At 29.5% G+C, this 19,438-nt stretch overlaps 1 protein-coding gene across 4 annotated transcripts in view; it reads left to right on the top strand.

Annotated features, from left to right (window-relative positions):
• Positions 1-19,438, top strand: part of heph (polypyrimidine tract-binding protein 1 heph) — a 272,954-nt gene that overhangs the window by 213,846 nt on the left and 39,670 nt on the right. For all 4 annotated transcript variants that reach the window (XM_011497567.1, XM_011497568.1, XM_011497570.1 and 1 more), the window contains one exon: positions 7,881-8,066. In XM_011497567.1, the coding sequence (XP_011495869.1) occupies positions 7,881-8,066 (186 nt within the window). The remainder of the gene's footprint in view (positions 1-7,880; positions 8,067-19,438) is intronic.

Consider the following 19,438-nt stretch of genomic DNA (forward strand, 5'->3'; position numbering starts at 1 on the left):
AAGTGCAATAATCATTATAAAGTTTAAAGTTTATGAAAGCTTCATATTTCTTGAATTACTGAGGCCATCATTGAGAAAAACTCAGTTGACAGAGCTAACTGGTTGATTATATAAAATGCGTGACAGAGTTTTCATAACGTCATTGCCCTATATTTTATCGTGTTACACTCGTAATCGTCGATCGATTATGCGGACTCACATACCAAGCTGTACACACACAAAACAAACGACTATTTCCTTTATCTTTTTTCGTTTTTATTATTTTTATGTGACTATTGAATGCTAGGTATTGATAAATAAGAATCACTTATAGTAAGAATACGTGAAAATATGATTTGATGTCGTACGAATAATATATTTCAGTATTAAAAACGTAGATTTTTAGTCATACCAAATGGTATGTTTAGTAGGGAAAATAAAACTGATAAACATATGCCAATTATAATTGTTCTCGATATCATAATTTCACGAATGTGGCAATGATTTGCTCTTATCTTAACTATTTCCTACTAATAGTAGCAACCGTTAAATCTAAAAAAAAACATAAAACATTGGGTCGAATCATGAATATATGGATTGAGAGAAATAAAACGAGCGAAATAAGCATTAGGACCTTGCCAGGGAGCGATTTCTTTGCGCTTGAGAACGATGCTGTAGATAAAGAATTGAAGTTGGGTACATGCCGTCTTTTCTATTGCATTCCAAGGCAGATATTAATGATACAATATTTCTTTGATTCAGCCGACCGCGTTTCTCTTAACAACCTTCTCATGTTAAGAGAACTGTGCGTTCGTCGAAAAAAAAGTAAAATAGGTGAAAAAGCATGAGAGCGAGGAAAGAAGATACTAACCTCAGAACGGAAAATGAGACTAAGACAGATGTGAATTCCTCATTTCTCTTTAGTGAAGAACGAGAGGGAGAGGGAGCGAGAGTGAGAGTGTGTGGGGGTAGGGGTGCGAGTGCGGGAAGAAGCAAGGAATATTCTTTTAAGGAAGTGAATATAACATGCGCGGGGAGAAATCGCAGAAGAGCACAAACGTATAATTTTAGAGGAAATCTCCGTTTCGCATCACATTGCATAGTGGAGATAAATTACATTCATATTCCAGCTCTCACTGCAGTAGCTTCTCCATCTGGGCTTTTTTTTATGTTAAGGTGGGTGCATAGTCAACGCCTCGAGCTTTCGTTTTCGTATTTATTTATTTATTTATTTATTTTTATATCTCTCTAGGCGAACGTCAAGGACTAGAGTTCGCTTATTTAAATCAGAGAAATATATCTCAGTTGAGTATTGGAGTAGCTGCATACGCAATAACTTACGAAGCATTCTAGTTTAGAGGTTTGATTCCGTTTATTCAATAGCATATTCTTTATAACACCAATACAAGCAAAATAATACATATAAAACTATATAAAACAATCGTTCAAAACATAATTTACAAAATTTAATGACCTTTTTAAAAATTGTATTAAGCATTTATTATATTATGTACATTAGTAGAATATGAATTCATTATTATTCTTTGTAATAATTCGAATAAAGCTAATGTTGCGTAATTGGCAATTGCTGCTCTGATTTATTGATAAGTACTTACTTACAGTCTAATAGCTTAAGCCATATATCATAAATAAAAATTTTATTTTCACTATAACGCTATTGCAATTAAAAAGTTTTCTTACTTGTATAAATATTTAAGCTGGAAAAATTTACAAAGTCATGCTTCTGCGAGATTATGGTATTACTGCAACAGACTTTTTGAACGCAAAGCACGCCATAACTTTTAGAAGCCTACTTCGTTGTTTTATTTATTTAAATTATTATTTTTTTTTTTTTTTAATGTCTTTATATACTCTATGAGTCAACTTCCTCAAGTATTTTTTCTAGACCTTCTCAATTTGATCGTTGAATGTTCTATTATAACTATCGTTGTGCATCTTTGAAGTATCCTTAATATGGAATTTTCTCTTTTTTATTAAATAAAATTAATGATAAATGAGAAAGGTTTTTACTTAAGTGATATATTGATTCTTTAGAATAGAATTCGATAAGTTAGAAATTTATTTCTCCGATTTAAATATGATCAAGTATCATAGGATCATACAAAATATTGCTCTTCATAGTTGATATTAAATAATAATTAGGCTTCATAATACATGCCTTATAAGCTTATGGAAGTGAAAATTTCAAAGATATTTAATAAATTAAAATTAAATATAGTCATCTGATTATTTATCATTTTAAATATTTTAAAATTTACAATTTTAAATAATCTATAATTTAATTCGAAAATCAAACGAAAATGTTTTAGTTAGCTTTTTATAACACAAAAAATGCTATAAAAATTACAGTGAAACTCACAATAAATGAACTCTTAAGAAAGTGTATCTGAGACAAAAATACATGGTAAACCGATAATTTTTATGTGAAAAAAAAATTTAATTCTTACTTTCAGAGCTCTTAGAATTGCTTCACTTTTTATTAATTAAAATTTAATAGTCTCTATTCCCTAAACAATTTACTTTTTAACGTACACCTTGCTTTTCATGGCGGTAATCATCGGAAAAATCACAATTTTTCCTTTGTCCCTTTCGATACGAGTGTGTGAATAGAGATATACGCTACTTGTGTCGCATCATTTGTACATACTAGACATGTGTTCGACGGTATAAATACAATCCTTCCTCTGTACAGTGGTTACAATGAAAACAGGGTTAACAGTAACGAAGTTTAGTTTGGACGCGATGGCATAATTTCTGATTTGCCTCCAATGAACACCACAGAATGATAAATGCAAAAAGATATATGACCTGTATGGCGTTTCATTCGACCACAATTAGCGAGAAAATGTAAGACAATAAATACATAAATACAGACATATCTATATATTTGGAAAGGAAATGAAATGTATTGAAAACCTATTGAATGCAATGAAAGGAGATTACGATAATCATTTTATTTTCACATATATATCTCCGTACAATGTTTCTAAATAAAATTAAGAAATTAAGACTTGTTTTTTAGATTTTTTGTTTAATGCTCAATTGTATGTAATAAAATAGCACTTTTTATTTGATAATGTCTTTGTTAGAATTTAATAATTTAGCAGATTTGCTAAACAAATAATAGTATTCTGATTTAAAAATGTAAGCAATATTTATTTAGTACATTATAATGTATTTATAACTCAATATTATTGTTCTTATATTATATTATATTATATGTTAATATGTAATCATTTATATTATTTAATTGATACTTAAAAGAGTGATTTAGTTTATAATATATAAACTTAATACTTAGATAAATAACTATACTAAGATAAATAAATACTTTCCGAAGAGGAAATCTGATACTAATGTGAGGTTACATGCTTACAAATCGTATTTCAATATCATAAAACTGTTACTTTGCACTTCTATGAATAAAATAAAAAAAGGGTCAGCTTTCAAGACCCTGAAGAATATAACAGTCGGCACATTACTTCCTGATGACCTCTGACAAACCTCCTCGTTGGTCACTCGGAAATTGGACTTCGTGTGCCGTCCTTCTCTCATTCAATAGCTCACAAATGGAGTCGCACGAAAACTTTGGAGGTTGGGGAGCTCGGTCCACTGTTCATGGAAAATCGAGTTGACTGTCTATTGATGTGCACCAACGGACGCACTGGAATTTCTTTTAAGTGGCAAATGTCGGTGAAATGCTCAACGTATTCATTCCATTTCGCTTATATTTCACGAATAATAATTCAATTAAATTAATCATAGAAACTTGCAGCTGTTTGTATATATTTGTTTACTAACTAATTAATACCCCAATTTATGTTTATTATGCATAAGAAATATTTATAATTGATTTTTAAAGTAAGGACTAGTTTTCATTTGAGCGGACGAAATTTCTTAGTATATAAAGTAAAGTAAAAATATGTATCGAATTTCAAAAAATGAAAAATTCATTATTTCTTTCATAGTACAAAATCAAGAAATATATATATATATATATATATATATATATAGTATTTGTAATAATCGATATATCTTTATATTCATTATATATTGCATACAAGAGCTTAGAAAGTAATTATTGTTGTTTAGTTATCAATTATGATAGTTTGAGTAGTTAAACGTATTTGTATACAAACTTCTTCCTTATTTTTATCATTAATCTATTTCTAAAATATTTATATTTTTATATATAACGAGAATATTCTAGAACTATGAAAATTTATAATATTGACAAGCAAACAATAGAAATTAAAAAATCTTTTTCTGTAAAAAAATAAAATATATGTCTACTCGTTTACTATATCTACTAGTGCTTCTTAGAAGCAGATAATCATTTTTCAAAATTCCAAATACTTCTTTTTGGTATTTCGTGCAATTTTGAAAAAGTAATAAACTACAAGGCTTTATTAAGATTCAAATATAAATTCGTTTCTATATCATCTGCTGTTGCTTGTGCTTCTAAACTTTTTTCGCTTTCTTCCTGTCTCCTACCCATTTATAGTTCCTTAGTTCCTTAGCGATTGGTCGTTTAACCTCTCTGATGCCACTCGATATCGACTCCCGAGAATGAAAAGAGAAAGAAAAGTACGTGACACAAATGCTTCCCAAGGTTTTTTATTTCCATTTTCCTATGCCTCTCTTTTATGAGGACTTGTAAGGATTCAAACGCACTGGGATTTCTTTTGAATAGATAATATAGTATAAACTCATTTCTTGGTCTCTATTCTATCTACGTTCTCTCTAGGTGTATCTCCTATTTTATTGGCACGGCAATAAATGCATGATGAATTTTAGTTGCTTGGTATTATCAATATTTTAAGTGGTTTACTATCACGATTTTTCCATACAACCTCATATATTTTGTTTCCTAGAGTTTTACGTATGCCGCTGGTGTGTTATTTTTTTTGTTTTTTTTTGTTTTGTTTTTTGTTTTATGTTAATCATGAATCGTGGGAATGCTTCAGAATTCAGTCGTTCTTTTTCAATGATACCAACCCAGCGCTACGTAAATGTGAATTTCAGATAAGCATTTGCTAGCAATTTCCGTATACTTGTAATTGTGTTACACCTTTATTTCTCTTATTTTCCTATCTTTGCGAAATATTAATTTATATATTTTTAAGTACACATGAAAACGCATATTGTTAATTTGTTATTTATCATTTTAAGCTTTTAAAATTAAAACGTATACTAATTAATTCTTAATAATGCTCTTATCTCTTATTGATATGTAATTTTCTACAATTCATTTAAATTTAAAGAAAATAACTAAAAATCGATAAAAAAACATTGCTCATGGTGTAAATAATATTTATTAAATGTATAGGTAAACATAATATGCTAAAGGAATGAATTAGCATGGATGTATGTTATAAATAAATGTAAAGAGGTAGATAAATGAAATTTACATCTGTTTAAGATTGTATTCTTATAAAACAATTAATGTGGGGATGGATTCTATAACGTAAATCATACACTAACGAGTTTAGTTTGCAATGTAAAAATTCAATTATTAGTAATCATTAATTTTATACTATGAGCTTATCATTTATATATTGACCTTGATAATCATTACACGACGAAAAGTTGGTAATTTAAAATTAAAATGAAAGTACTATGAAGAAGTAAATATAAAGGTTACACGAAAGCAAAGCAATAATTCTTTGTAACGAGGAACATGCATGTAGATAAAATAATAGGAATTTGGAGTACTAAAGGTTTAAGTACATGTTTACAACAACAAAGTGTACGTACCATATAAACTCATAAAATTTATTTCTGAATTTACACTTTAATTCTTTTAATTTTTATTACTCGTATCTCAAGTAATCGCTTTATTTAAAAACCACAACTCTCTTCGTGAGTCGCATACAATATTCTTTCAATCCATTGATTTGCGATGAAAACCTCACTATTACAAAGTTAGTACTAGCATTATAATATACTTTACTACGAACATATCAATGAAATGCAGTCGCGTAACTGCCATTTAATTTTTTTCTCTCTTAGTAAGAATTGAAGTGCCATCAAATTTTGTCCGTCTCCTATTCCATGACAGCTAATTCATTAAAAGATCGTAAACCTCTCTGTGCACGGTAGTTCTATCCTTTATTTTTATTTCTCGAGATGCACACCTGAACTTACCGCTCGCAGGTACGGGGGATGGATTATTTATGTTTTCCTGGCCAGCGATGCGCTGCCCAAGCTACTTAAGGGAGTGTTTTCAACACGACGATAAAGTTTTCCCTCGCGTGTTGCTTCCGCCGCGGCCGCTGCCGCGACCACCACCACTACCACCATCACCACCTCCACCTTCTCTTTCTCCTCTTCCTCCTCCTACTCCGCCTCCTTCTCCTTCTCCTCCTCCTTCTCCTTCTCCTCCTCCTCCTCCTCCTCCTCCTCATCCTCCTCATCCTCCTCTTCCTCCTACTCCTCCATCGCCTCCAACACCCCGCGAATACCTCAAGCGGTTACGGCGCACATACACGACGTCGGCCGCTTTAACCTCGCTTTAGCTGTACCCTCGTCATCATCACGTTCCTGTGCAACGGAACCGCGGCTGTGCACTACGGCCGTGAAGATCAGGTACTGGTGTATTAACGTAAAGTCCACCCGAGCATCTCGACACCCCCAGAATTTGTACTAGTTGGCGAGTTTGTTGTTGGTGATCGGGATCGTCGATTGCCACTTGGTCGTTGCCGACTTTTGAACTTTTTATGAAACTGTAAGAAGAGCTTTTCTTAAGTTCTAAATATTTTATATTGGATGCGGAGGTAATGTAGGGCATTTGTGTAGGATGTGTCGGATCGTTGAAAGTCAAACCACTTTTCAAAATATCGTCTTTCTCCTTTAAGATGTTCCCTTTTTACTTACTTATTCACTTGTGAATGTTATCAGTTACTTTGATTAATAGAGCGAATTAAGAAATATTTGTACATAATGGAAACCCAATTGAATTAACTTTTTAAGCAAATTGTCTAACCGTCAATTTGAAATTGTCTATAATTTACTCTAGACGCAACGGGATTTACTAGTCAGCTTTCACGTATACCAATAAACTGTCGTTACTAAACGTTGGATGGAACTAAACGGCATTCAACGATTTTAAAAATATCTACGCCACATGGCGCGTTAAGCTTTACATATATGAATTCAAAATTTATTTTCGAATTATTTTAAAATAGATAAAAAATTGCGCTTTATTTTATGCAAGTGACATAGATGCAAGACGCGAGGAGAGCTGAAAATTGTGCTTGGTTTAATTAAAGGATGAAAATGTATTGTAACACGTATCGTGAAAAATATTTAAAGTACAAGATAGTGTAGTATTTAATGAATGCAATTGAAGAGGATAAAAACGAGAATGGATTAAGAAGGGCAGAGGCACGGCGAGGGTAAAAGGATGAATATACGCGGAGTATGAATTTAGCGAAGGCTCGAGGCTGGCGCACAGAGATTTACTGAAAGTAATTTCAAGATTTGCTTTACAAAATGTTCGTGGTTCTCTTTGTTATTGTTCTCGCGGAGATTTCTTCTCTTTTATTCTCTTTTTATAACCCGGTGAAATTAGGAATTTTCAAAATTTATAAATTTCTATCGCAATTAGCTTATTCGTAATTGAACTCGAGGCAATTTCAATTTTCGCAGCCCTTTCAAATGAAATTTATTTACACGTTATCATTTTAAGCTATTTCTCGTATATAGTATCAATTGAAAAAACCTTTCATTCGCACTATTAACGTGTAATATAAATTATATTGTAACGAATTTAAAAGTATCCAATTATTTATAAAGCTGTAACGCATATTATACAGTTATATCAACTATAATTCAATTAAAATTTCTAAATTTTTTTCTCTGTTTTTTTTCTTCTTTAGGCATTTTTAGAAATGGCGGACGAAGGTGCAGCAGCCACAATGGTAACATACTATGCCTCGTGTCCGGCTCAACTTCGTGCCAGGGCTGTTTATGTCCAGTTCAGTAATCACCGGGAACTAAAAACCGACCAGGCACATAATAATGCAGTAGGAAGCCCTACAAATGCTATTGCTAATACATCAAACGTAAGTGCGCTACTTATTTGCATAAAATTCGTTATTATTCAGTTATTTATTTTACTTATAAATTTTGGAGGTATCTATAATGCTTGAAAACTGCATTCATTAGTATTTGTTTCACGGTTTTGAGTGTCTAATTAATGGTTTTGATACTTCAAAGCATTTAAATCTTTTTAATTAGAAATCATTATAATAAAAAAACGTAAAGGGATTGTCCATCTTCTATTAATATCAAGTTTTCAACTTTAGGCAACAATCAAGAAGTAGTTTTTATTAATCATTTACTTATTATATTATTATAATAACGTTCAATTATTGTTCATATACTGATTTTATTATTTTATTTTATTTCGTTCATTTATTTAAATTTTAATTTGGATTTTAAAATTTCTAATTTGTAGTTTCATCGAAACAATTTAGATTGCTCATTTATTATTATCATGCATTAATGGCATTCGTTTAATGTTATACAAAATCTTTAATAAATTGCATTAGTTGATGTAAGAAAAGTGTTTAAGTATTTTTAGTTTTATTAAAGTAATACTTGGTTTATTCTTGTGATTTTTATCGAATAATATTCTTTAGAAAACTACCTATCTATTCATTTAATTTAATAGCAGCAACAGCAGCAACAGAAGCAACGGACTCAGGAATATCAACAAAGAGGCTAAATAGAAATTAGTGCCCGCTCTCTGTATTTCCAAGTTGCCGACGGCTATCGCGTCAAGATAATCAAAATACACCTTCGCGAATGCAGAATTATGCTCTATAATTAATGCTCGTGTAATTTATAAACAATTTACCCCGTTGATTCCTTAAAATGTATCTCCCTTAGGTGGTTTATATTCTATATTTATAAATTATAGAATAGGATGATTTTGTTATTAATTCGAACTTTTAAGTAACAAGACAGCATTATTATTGGCGTATATATTTATGTGAATTAATTTTTACTATTTAAAAATGATTTTTCTTTAAAAATAAGACTGTTTCATAATATTTTTTAATAAAAAATTTATGATAGTGAAATAATTTCAACACATACGATTCGGTATGATTTCGATTTTTCCTAACTAAATTTTTCTGTTGTTCACAAAAGAGTATAGGATATCTGCTGATGTACTTGAATGCTTTGCTAATTCGTAGGCTTTTCATATATATAATATGAATATTCATCGTTCTGTTACAAGTTTTTCATACCGGAAATTAAAATGGTATTGAATCGGCGGTCGATATTGGCTTGTTTGAATTACAAAAATGTGAAAAAATATATACGTTGAAATTAAAATAAGAATTGTATATTTCAGAGGGAGAGCGAGCGAAAGAGAGAGAGAGAGAGAGAGAGAGAAAGAAAGCGCAACTGTTATCTATAAATTTTACCAATTTGTATAGTCTTGAGAATTATGGTAAAATAATAAATTTTATTGTAGGTATTGTTTGTTGAATTTTGACACATTAATTTCTACGTCTAATGCTTATTATATTTACTTTCATTTAAATTAGATATCATTAAATTAAATTTTATTCCTAAAATAATGAAAATCAATAAAAATAAAATTCCATGGTTAAAATAAACATAAAAATAGAGGGATGATTAAACCCAGAACAGGGTATTTGAAAAAGTACTCTTAGTTACACTAACATCATTTTATAAATAATACAGTCTGTTCGACATTAAAAGTTATGCTTATGTAAGATAAAAGCAGAAACACGAATAAGAAGATTATAACATTTTTAATATGATCTGCTCAATGGGTATGTGCCAACTTGTGGGTGACTAATTTCTTATTAGCAATTCTCAAAAGATTGGTTTAAGTAAGAAATGGAATGAAAGTGGAATAAATTCAAAGTTCCTTACTCATGCGGGTGTGTGCGCAGCTTTTAAAAAGCACGAGATTGGTAACGAGGTGGTGGGACGAGAGTAAAGAAGAAAAAAGCGTGGCTTGGCATTGTATTGATGCAACTGTTAGTGAATGCCTTTAATACAAGACGTCGCATCATTTCGCTGCTGAACGCTAAGAATGTTCAAGCGCGCAAGCGTAGCTGACGTCACGGGTGGCAGGTGGCGAACGGCTGGTAAGGGGAGGGGACTTAACTATCAAGGGCTGAAAATGTAACGAGGTCGTCCATTGTTCATCTTCTAGTTACTGACGCTGCCGTTGGCTTTGGCTGCTCATTCGCTTGCTCGTTGCTCCGTATCTGTGGGCTAAAATTCGCTTATCGTCTTGTTTAAGTATTTAAAAGGTACTTGCCGCACGACTGCGCCCATTTCTTATTTATGGTTTAGTTACCTATAAACTTTCACTAACTTCTAACCGTTTATTTTCTTATTTAGTAAAGATACTGGGTAATTTTGTACTTTTACTTACTTGAACGTTGATTAATTTCATTAAACAAGCACCTTTTTAAATTTTTCTGTCTATTCTTATTTTAGTAATTGTTATATTTCATTAAAGATAATTTAAATCACAGTGTACTGCTTTTACTTTTGTTTTTGTTTGTTATTGTTGCTATTCTATGTGATTGCATAGCATAAGTAGTTATTGAAATATATAAATAATAGCGAAAAATTTATCGAGTCATTTAAAGTATTACTAAAAAAAAAAACAAAAAAAAAAACAAAAAAAAACCATTGAGCAAGGGCTATATATAGTATTTGGAATTGTAAGCATTTATTTTTATCTATTTAAATGGTAGGCAATTAAGGTCTGCGTAAAATAAAAAAAAGGATGACATGGATTTCGGCAATATGATCATTTGTGATAGAGCGGAGGGTATTGAGAGTACTGCGACTAACCGTTTTGGGAAAGTACTGGTGACATGAAAATCGTAACGAAAAAATAAAAATTATAAAAGGCGATACCTTTTATAATTTTTATAATAATAATTTAATATTAATAATTTTAAATACTTTTTAAATTTCTATTGGATTGAATTTTATATCATAAAACTAAAAAATATTATTTTGTTAAAATTCGTTTTAATTCTAATATTATACATCTTTTATTGGGCATAAAAAGTTATTACAGTATGTTTACCTAGCGAATGTAAAATAATCATATTTTTTCGCTTGCAGGAATCATTGAAGTAGTTCGCTTGGAGTAGAATCATTTTATTTACAGTAGAATTTTACAAACATTTAATTTCATGCCTTTAAGAAAATATCTATATGTGCATTAAAGTTTCAAGTAGATAAAGGTTTAAAATTAATAAGTAAAATTTGTATCATTTGATACTATTAACTGGCATCGCATTGTAGTATTAAAAAAAAGATATTTTTTCATATTTATTATTACTGTTTTTTTCATTGTTTTTTTATTTTTAAAGGCCATTTACATTAGGTCTATTTATGTGCATTAGATAAAATAAATTTTAGAATCAATAATTCTACCCCCTCCCCTAAAATTGTTCATTAAAAAAAAAAAGTAATATTAGGAAGAAGACAAGACAGAGGATAAAAGGAAAGAGAGAAGCATTAAAGTGTGAAAGAGAGGTGGGTATAACTTTTGACGTGGACTGAGGAAGAATAGCGTGAGGGGTTTCTCGTGTTAATGCGTGGCTCACCCCTGAGTAATATCGCGGTTAAGGTACGAGGGCGAGCCGCGGGCTCGTTTAATAAAGACGCTCTGCAGCTTTAAGTTGCACACCCTGCAAATTAGACTCTTTCTGTCGCCTTTTTTTCATCTCCCCACCTACCTTTCCCGAGCTTACGTTCATTCGTAGCCGCAGCATCCTAGTAATTAATTTATGTCTGTCCCTTTTACTTTAAAAGCATCGAAATAATGCTCCTCTTGCTCCCAGCACTTGCGCTTATCTTTATTCTTCTCTGCATTCACAAAGAAGAAAAAATATTTTAGTTAATTATTATGATATTAGAACTTGCTTTCAGATGAGAGGTCACAAATTTCTTTTACTAAATGATTAAAGGTAATTTCCTTTAAAAATTGGCTATAAGAATTTTTAAGTGAATACGATTTTCAGTTATAAATTATATTGTGACTTTAGAGGTGATATTTTTCTCACCGAATAACGCGTGTGAAAAGATTTACGGAAGCATGAATTTTGAAGCTTTTCAATAGGCGACTGGGGAAAATGTTATCTTTTTTCTAAAAAGATTTCACCTTTGTGTTTTTCAAGTCTTATTGTCGATTACTTTAAAAGATCGATGGTGCGTCACTCTATGTATATATATGTGCGCTCATGTTATGAACGTGTATGTAGAACGTGTATGTATGTATGCATGTATGTGTCTGCATGTGAAAACAAATAGACGAAATTCAATCTTATGAAGTACTCCGAGGAAGGAATAACATCTCCGTTGTTCGTCTCTTCTGAATTCACAAGACTTTAATATTTTTTCTGTCTCGTAGAACATATTTCTTAATTAGAATTTTGATTACATTAATAAAAAAAAAAAAAAAACTAACGCACACAAACTCAACGAACAAAGATGAATGTTTTATCGGACGTGTAAAATATAATTTTGAAAATAAATAATAATTTAAATAAGTATAATTTTGATGCAACAATAGGGGAATATGTAAATAATTAAAAAAAAAACAGCATAAATAATACATGTGCAAAAACTAGTTGCAAGAACGTATGAAAGTATGAATCTTTGTAAAGAGATTGTTAGGATCATTAAAAATCTTCGGAAACTCGATGCATTAATTCATCCAAGGAAGTATAAAGCACGTGGAAACTGTATCAAAGTAAATTTGTAAGATAGCAATTAGGAGAAAAAATAGCTGAAGTTCGGAGAGGGAAGCTACTCGCGTACTTGATGGAGAAACACGGATGTGCCCCGAAGCTACATCTTTTGCTTCGTTAAATTTATACAAGGACAAGAAGGCAATGGCATTAATGGCTTTGCTCGTCGTTCACTCTCGCGTCCGATTTAAAGGTAGCGAGGGTGGTTAAGCAGGCAGATCTCTTAAAAAACAGGTCTCGATCTCGGTGACGAATCGTGAAGCACATAACTTTGCTTTATGCTCGTGAAAGCTCGTTTCTGTACAAGTGAATGAGGTAAGATTAAAATGAAGAAAAAGCACTAGAGATAATGTGGCATAAAAGTGTCGTAACGGATCTCTAAGATTCAATGTGAAAGATGGATTGTACAACTGCTATTGGACATTCAGTGTTTTTGCCGTCCTTGGTTTGTATGAATTACACGAATATGTAGAACTTTGATGTTCCGCGACATAAGTATAGCTGCGAATAGAGTTTAAATACCGTAAATTATAAACTTATGAATAAGATTTTGTTTGTAAATTTGAAGGAATGCTAAAATGTTGAAGCCATTAAAAAAAAACGAAATTACGTTATAAATTGAAATATTTCATTAATAAAAGTAGCGTAAATAAATTTTTTCATCGAGTTTTTAAATTTGTTGGAAAATATATATGAAAAATTGGACATTTTTCTAGAATTTCTTATAAAAATAGAATACGACATTCTATAAAGATATTTCCATTATAATTGCAATAACTGCGAGATATTGGATTAATCAAAACATGAAATAAGAACAAAGGAGAATTTTAGATGTCTCATTCTTATCAAAGTGTCTTCGTAATTTCGCCGAGCCCTTATTTTCAATTACTACATGAACCAACAAATACTTTCAATTTCCTGTTCTTTAACGACTGGCCTTGCAATCTTCTTTGGACATGGATCCTCAGAATCAAGCCTGCAAAACGCTTCAACTACTTCAGATGAATTTCCACTTTTCGAGCAAAATCAATTCTCATATTTCTTTTTCTCGTTTTTTTTCTATATTGAAAATAGTAATGTAGTTTACGACAGAAAAATACGCTTTTATGACTGAGTCTAACATTTCAATGCAAAAATATATACATATATTGGTAAGAAATCGACAGAATAATTGATCGATAGATTATTCTTAGCGATTAGCGATTTGTTGTATTTAAATATTAATATAATCATAAATGGTATTGATGTCTTGCATTTTGTAAGTAAATTGTTAGTTGTACACATTAATGTTATCTTTCATGTAAATGAACAAGTTCATGATTTATTTTATTAATTCGTAACTATTTATAAGAAAATAACTATGAATAATATTTTATATTAAAGAAAAATTTATTAGTTCTCTGCATTATATTATGCGAGGAAAATTCGGAAGAAAAGCACTTACTGTAATTCAATTACTACTATTACAAGTAAAATTATATAAGTTATTATAAACCAACAACACTCTAATAGTAAATTACTAAAAGCTAATGTAAAATGACTGTATTGACATTCAAATTTTATCGTAAAAAGAATAAAACTGCAAGGTAAGGAATCGACTAGGGTAGAAAAAATTGAAAAATGTAGGTGTATAATAGTAATGCAAGCGCATGCGTGAGCGTGGAAAGTGTGTGCGCGCACGAGTGATGAGTGAAAGGGAAATCTGGAGGGACGGTGAAATGCGTTTGCATCCGCCTGTAGCAAAACCAACATGCCAGCACACTTCCGCCTCTGTAATTCGGGCATTATCCTTGCTCGGTTATATAGTTGGTCGGGGGCGTGTGCTGGGAGGCACGAATCTGCCTTGCCGCTCCTATTGCTGCTGATGCTTCATTCGTGTATGTGTATATAGTTAATTCCAGGGCGCCCCGTAATTATTGATAAATCTATGCAAAGCTCATTCGTATGTGCCTTAGAAATCAGTTGCGGGTCAGTCGGGAAGATTCGACGTACTTTATGCATGAAGCTAAGTTTCTGATTGTATAATATTGTTGAAAAATAATAAGTATAATGGTGCATTATAAACTGTAATTATTACCGATTACGGCACTGAAAAGAGCCATAAATGATTTAAAAGTCTTTGATAATATATAAATCATTCTTTTTATAAATGAATTAAGTATCTATTATAGTTACATATATGGATATACTTTAATTTTGATTTTTCAAGGACAAAATTGTGTATTATACATTGTATTATTGTTTAACGAATGTTTTTGCATTTATTATCAAAACTATAATAAATTCGAGTACTTGTACTTGCACACTAAAATATGATATTACATAATGCTTACTAATCATAGAGTTTACAATGTATAATATGTACTTTGAAAAAGATAATACAAATGGTGTCATATTTTTAAATGCTAATTAGAAATTCTTATACTTTCTAATAAATAAGCATTTTAAATTAAATCCTTATTTCCATATGCATAATAAAAATTTATATTAAGTGTTATCGCTATACGAAAAGTTTAGTTATTTCTTTAACTACAAAAAGTTGCATTTCATAAATTTAATTCAGATTTAAAGAATAGGGCAAAAATTTTTTATTTTTCTCTATTTACAAATATAGATACAGGCTTCAGTACTTTATTTATTTCAGTAAGGTATTGTTGTTTCTATTATGTGATAATAATTGCTATTAATATATTAATTATGTTTTAGGATGACATTAAAATAAAATTTTTATAAAAGAAAGGAAAACGGGATGGAGGTCCCGATGGATGGAGGTAAAATTAGGAAATTTTGAAAAAAGTATTAGAATGTTAAGAAGGAGGATTACCTTCCCGAGTATGTAATATTTCTAAAATGTTTTATATAGTTTTTATGAACGCAGTAATAGATTACATAACATACAAAAAAGACTAAAAAAGTAGAGAGTGAAACAGAATGGACTTTACTCAAAATTTGAAGACGTTTCCATATTTTTAAGATTGATGTAACTAAAATATGTTTCTTAACAGTGCTCATATTATTTGAACTGACTTTTCTCTCCTTCTCCACTCATCGAAGTGGTTTCTCTTATTCTACATATACAAGGAGAGTACGATGTTATAATATTTTTAATGGAGAGTGTCTTGAATGATATACGATGTCGCATTGTTTCATCGAGACACCTTGTATACGGTTTCTCTGTCTTGTCTATGTTCCTTCCGATATGTTCATCACCTTTCTACGATTTTTGTCCTTATTTTCTTCTCTTCTTTATGTTTCTCGAGAAACTTAAAAATCTTGATATACTGACAAATGAATCACTTTTTGTTCGAACTTTTGTCAACCTACCTATAATGCACATGCCTTTTTAAAAGTATTATTTTTATATTTACGAGAAATGAATCAATATTCTCTGCTCTTGATAAAAGAGAAGTCATTTCTTTTTATAAATGATTGCTTTAACAATTTATTTTACTGTTTATATATGATTATTAGAACCTAAATTTTTTTAGTAATCTTAGAATTTATAGAGTATTTTTATTCAATTTTGAATAATAGAATTAAAATGAATTGCGATAAACAAATTATATTTAAAGTTTATTAAATTTGATTACAATACGTTGTTATTAAATCTACAATTTTAATACCTTCTAAATGAATTACATAATATGTATAATTGTCATTAAAATTATATATGGCATTGTTAGTAACAAGCTATATTCACTTTGCTTACTATAATTTGCGTTGATAAATAAAATTTTTAAACGTGTTATGTAATGCATTATCAGATACATAATTTACAGTAAATTTACTAAAATTATTGAACTTGTTTGAATTCTGCTGCATTAGTTACTGCATTTAAAAAGAAAATTGAAATATGAATGATAATTCGTATTCAGAGTACATGTGCATGAGTTTTGAAAATTAATATATCGTTAATTTTATAGAATTGCTTTAAAAAATATAATTTTCTTACACACGTATGAATTTTAACGTTTCTATATAAAAGTGAATCTATATTTATCAGATTCTGCGGAACATTTTAATAAATATATCGATCTATGCCGATTGTGGAAATTTCACAAAACTTATGCTAAGCTAATGATGTATATGTTATTCATTAAAAGTTTGGGAATACTTTTTAATGCATGTATTATCATTTTGTTCTACGTATAGTTACGTATAATAATATGATAGTTCTTTTCCATTAGTTTAACGAAAATATATGAATTTATAATTAATATATATATATATAGTACATCAAAATAAATTTTTTATAGTATTAAAATATTTTTTTTAACACGAAATGTCAAAATATATGAGTAGTGCATTTGTTTTCTTTCAACTTTCGTGCAAGTATTGCATTGTATTATGAAAAATAATATTGCATTATTATAAATTTAATAATATTGTAAATATAATTATCAATCCATGTTTAACTAAATATAGTTTCTGATAAATTTATGATGGGCGAAAGAGGGGGAAAGAGAATAATTATTTAAATATCATATGTGTATATCGACATATAAAAAATTGAAAAAATATAATTGTATAAACATTAGTAAAGAATTTCGATTATCACGTGTAATTAATTAAATTAATTGTATATGAATAAATTAATGTGGTATAAATTCAATTCGGCTCTAAGAAGGATGAATAATTACGATAAAGTGATAGGTTTTTAATTTTTTATTAATTTTCAAGATTTTAGTATTCCAAATATTAATTTTTAATTAATTATAATTATAAGTTTTAATTATTACATTTATAAATTTATAATTTACTAATACGTTATAAATAATGGGTCATTTTGTTTACAATAATTCCTATTAGATATAATATTTAATGTATTTCAATATTAATTTTTTTATTGTTTAAGTAATGTTTAAATAGTATTTGCATAATTGCTACTTTGCACATAAATATTATTACAATTGAGTGTTTTATTATTAATTATTATTACAAAATGTTTTTAATGAAATTTCTTGACTTTAGTATTTTTAATTTTAAAAATATTCTTTAAATTGAAATGTCATATATATTATGTTTTTCAATTCCCACATGTATTTTTATTTATCAAATAAATTTTCGATTCCTTTTTGATGAATTCTAAATTTATTTCATATTATTGAAAATATCACTTTCATTGGAGACGATAAGTGTTTTTTTGTTAGGCTTATGCATTTTTATAGGAAATGCTTCGGCATATTAAAGAATATCTTTTTTAAAGTAAATGATAGGTTTATCAAATATTTTGATAAGCATTTAGAATTTATTAATACTAATGTTGATAATTATATCGAAAATTTATTACCGTATTTTTTATTTTTTGAAATTTTTAAGATTTTATATTTAATAACATTAGTTAAATAATTAAATACGTATGTATTCTAAAGCGAAAGATAAATCCATATGGATTTCTTTGATATAGAAATTTATTATATTGAAAATCTATTCATTGACTTTTATATTAAATTTTATCAGTGAAGTATTCCACGTACGGCAATACCGACATTAATATATCGGTTAAAAAAGCTAAATATGTTTTCAATGTATGCAAATACCGAATACTTTTCTCGATCTACTTAGCTTTTTCATAAACTTTATAAAATACGTGTTCGTGTATATTTAGCGCATAGATATATGGATAGGGGCTAACTGAAAATTCTGACGCTTCACTAAAGCTGAGTTATAAAATGAAGATGGAGATAGATAGGCAGAGAGTGAGAGAGGAAGTCGTCAGAGATTGAAAGAAAGTGTCTGAGTAAGTTAGTGAAAGGGGTCAACTTCAGGACAGAGCTCAACATCTCCGTATGTAGCGAGGAAGACTGATTATTCAAACACGTGTTGCACCCTCGCCCGCGAAACTGCGTTCCAGTAACTTGGTAGTGAAATGCTCCATCAGTCCTATAGGAGGGATGCACAGAGTGAGAGAGAACGAGAGAAGCTCGGTGACGCAGTCCTTTATGCTTAAAAGCCATCCCGTTGTCCAACTCGATCCGCAAAAGAGAAGCAGACTGAAAAAGAGAAAAAGCTGTTTTGTACTGCCAGAAGTCGAGTGTTGATATTTTTTCTTGATTACTCTGTTCTTTCGGCTAAAAAATTGAAACATCAAAATATGATGATGATGTATGTACTCGGGTAATTTTTTCAATTCTTCTTTTTTTCCCAGGTGTATAAGTCTTTTATATGTTAATGAACTTAGCTGCAAGCCCTTTTACTAGCTTTTTATTAAGAATTTAGTAATAACTTAATTTTTTCTTTGTTAGTTGTTAACCTTATGTCTGAAATTTTTATCGTTCATGGTCTTTATAGTCTTTTAGTCCAGGCAAATTTAGATGAAAATACACTGTGTTTATTTTTAAAACTTTAGAAATTAATGAATGAAGAATAAAAATTGTTTCGCATAAGATATGTTAAAATATTAATATGTAATTTGAAACTGAAGTATATATATCCATATAATTAGTATATGTATTGGTGAAAAGGGCAAGAATTCATGCAAATGTGAATTTTACATTTTTCCAATTAGAGCAAAATTTCTGTTTTACTTGTATCTTTGTATAAAAATGCTAATATTTATTTAAAAAATACAAATATTTAAAATTTATTTTTAAATTATAATATTATTTTGAAAAGTATAAGATACTCTAATGGTACAAAACATGTGGCTCATTTTCGTTAATGTTATT

The sequence above is a fragment of the Ceratosolen solmsi genome, unplaced genomic scaffold, assembly GCF_000503995.2.
Source record: "Ceratosolen solmsi marchali unplaced genomic scaffold, CerSol_1.0 scaffold47, whole genome shotgun sequence".
In the NCBI taxonomy this organism is placed as follows: Eukaryota; Metazoa; Arthropoda; class Insecta; order Hymenoptera; family Agaonidae; genus Ceratosolen; species Ceratosolen solmsi.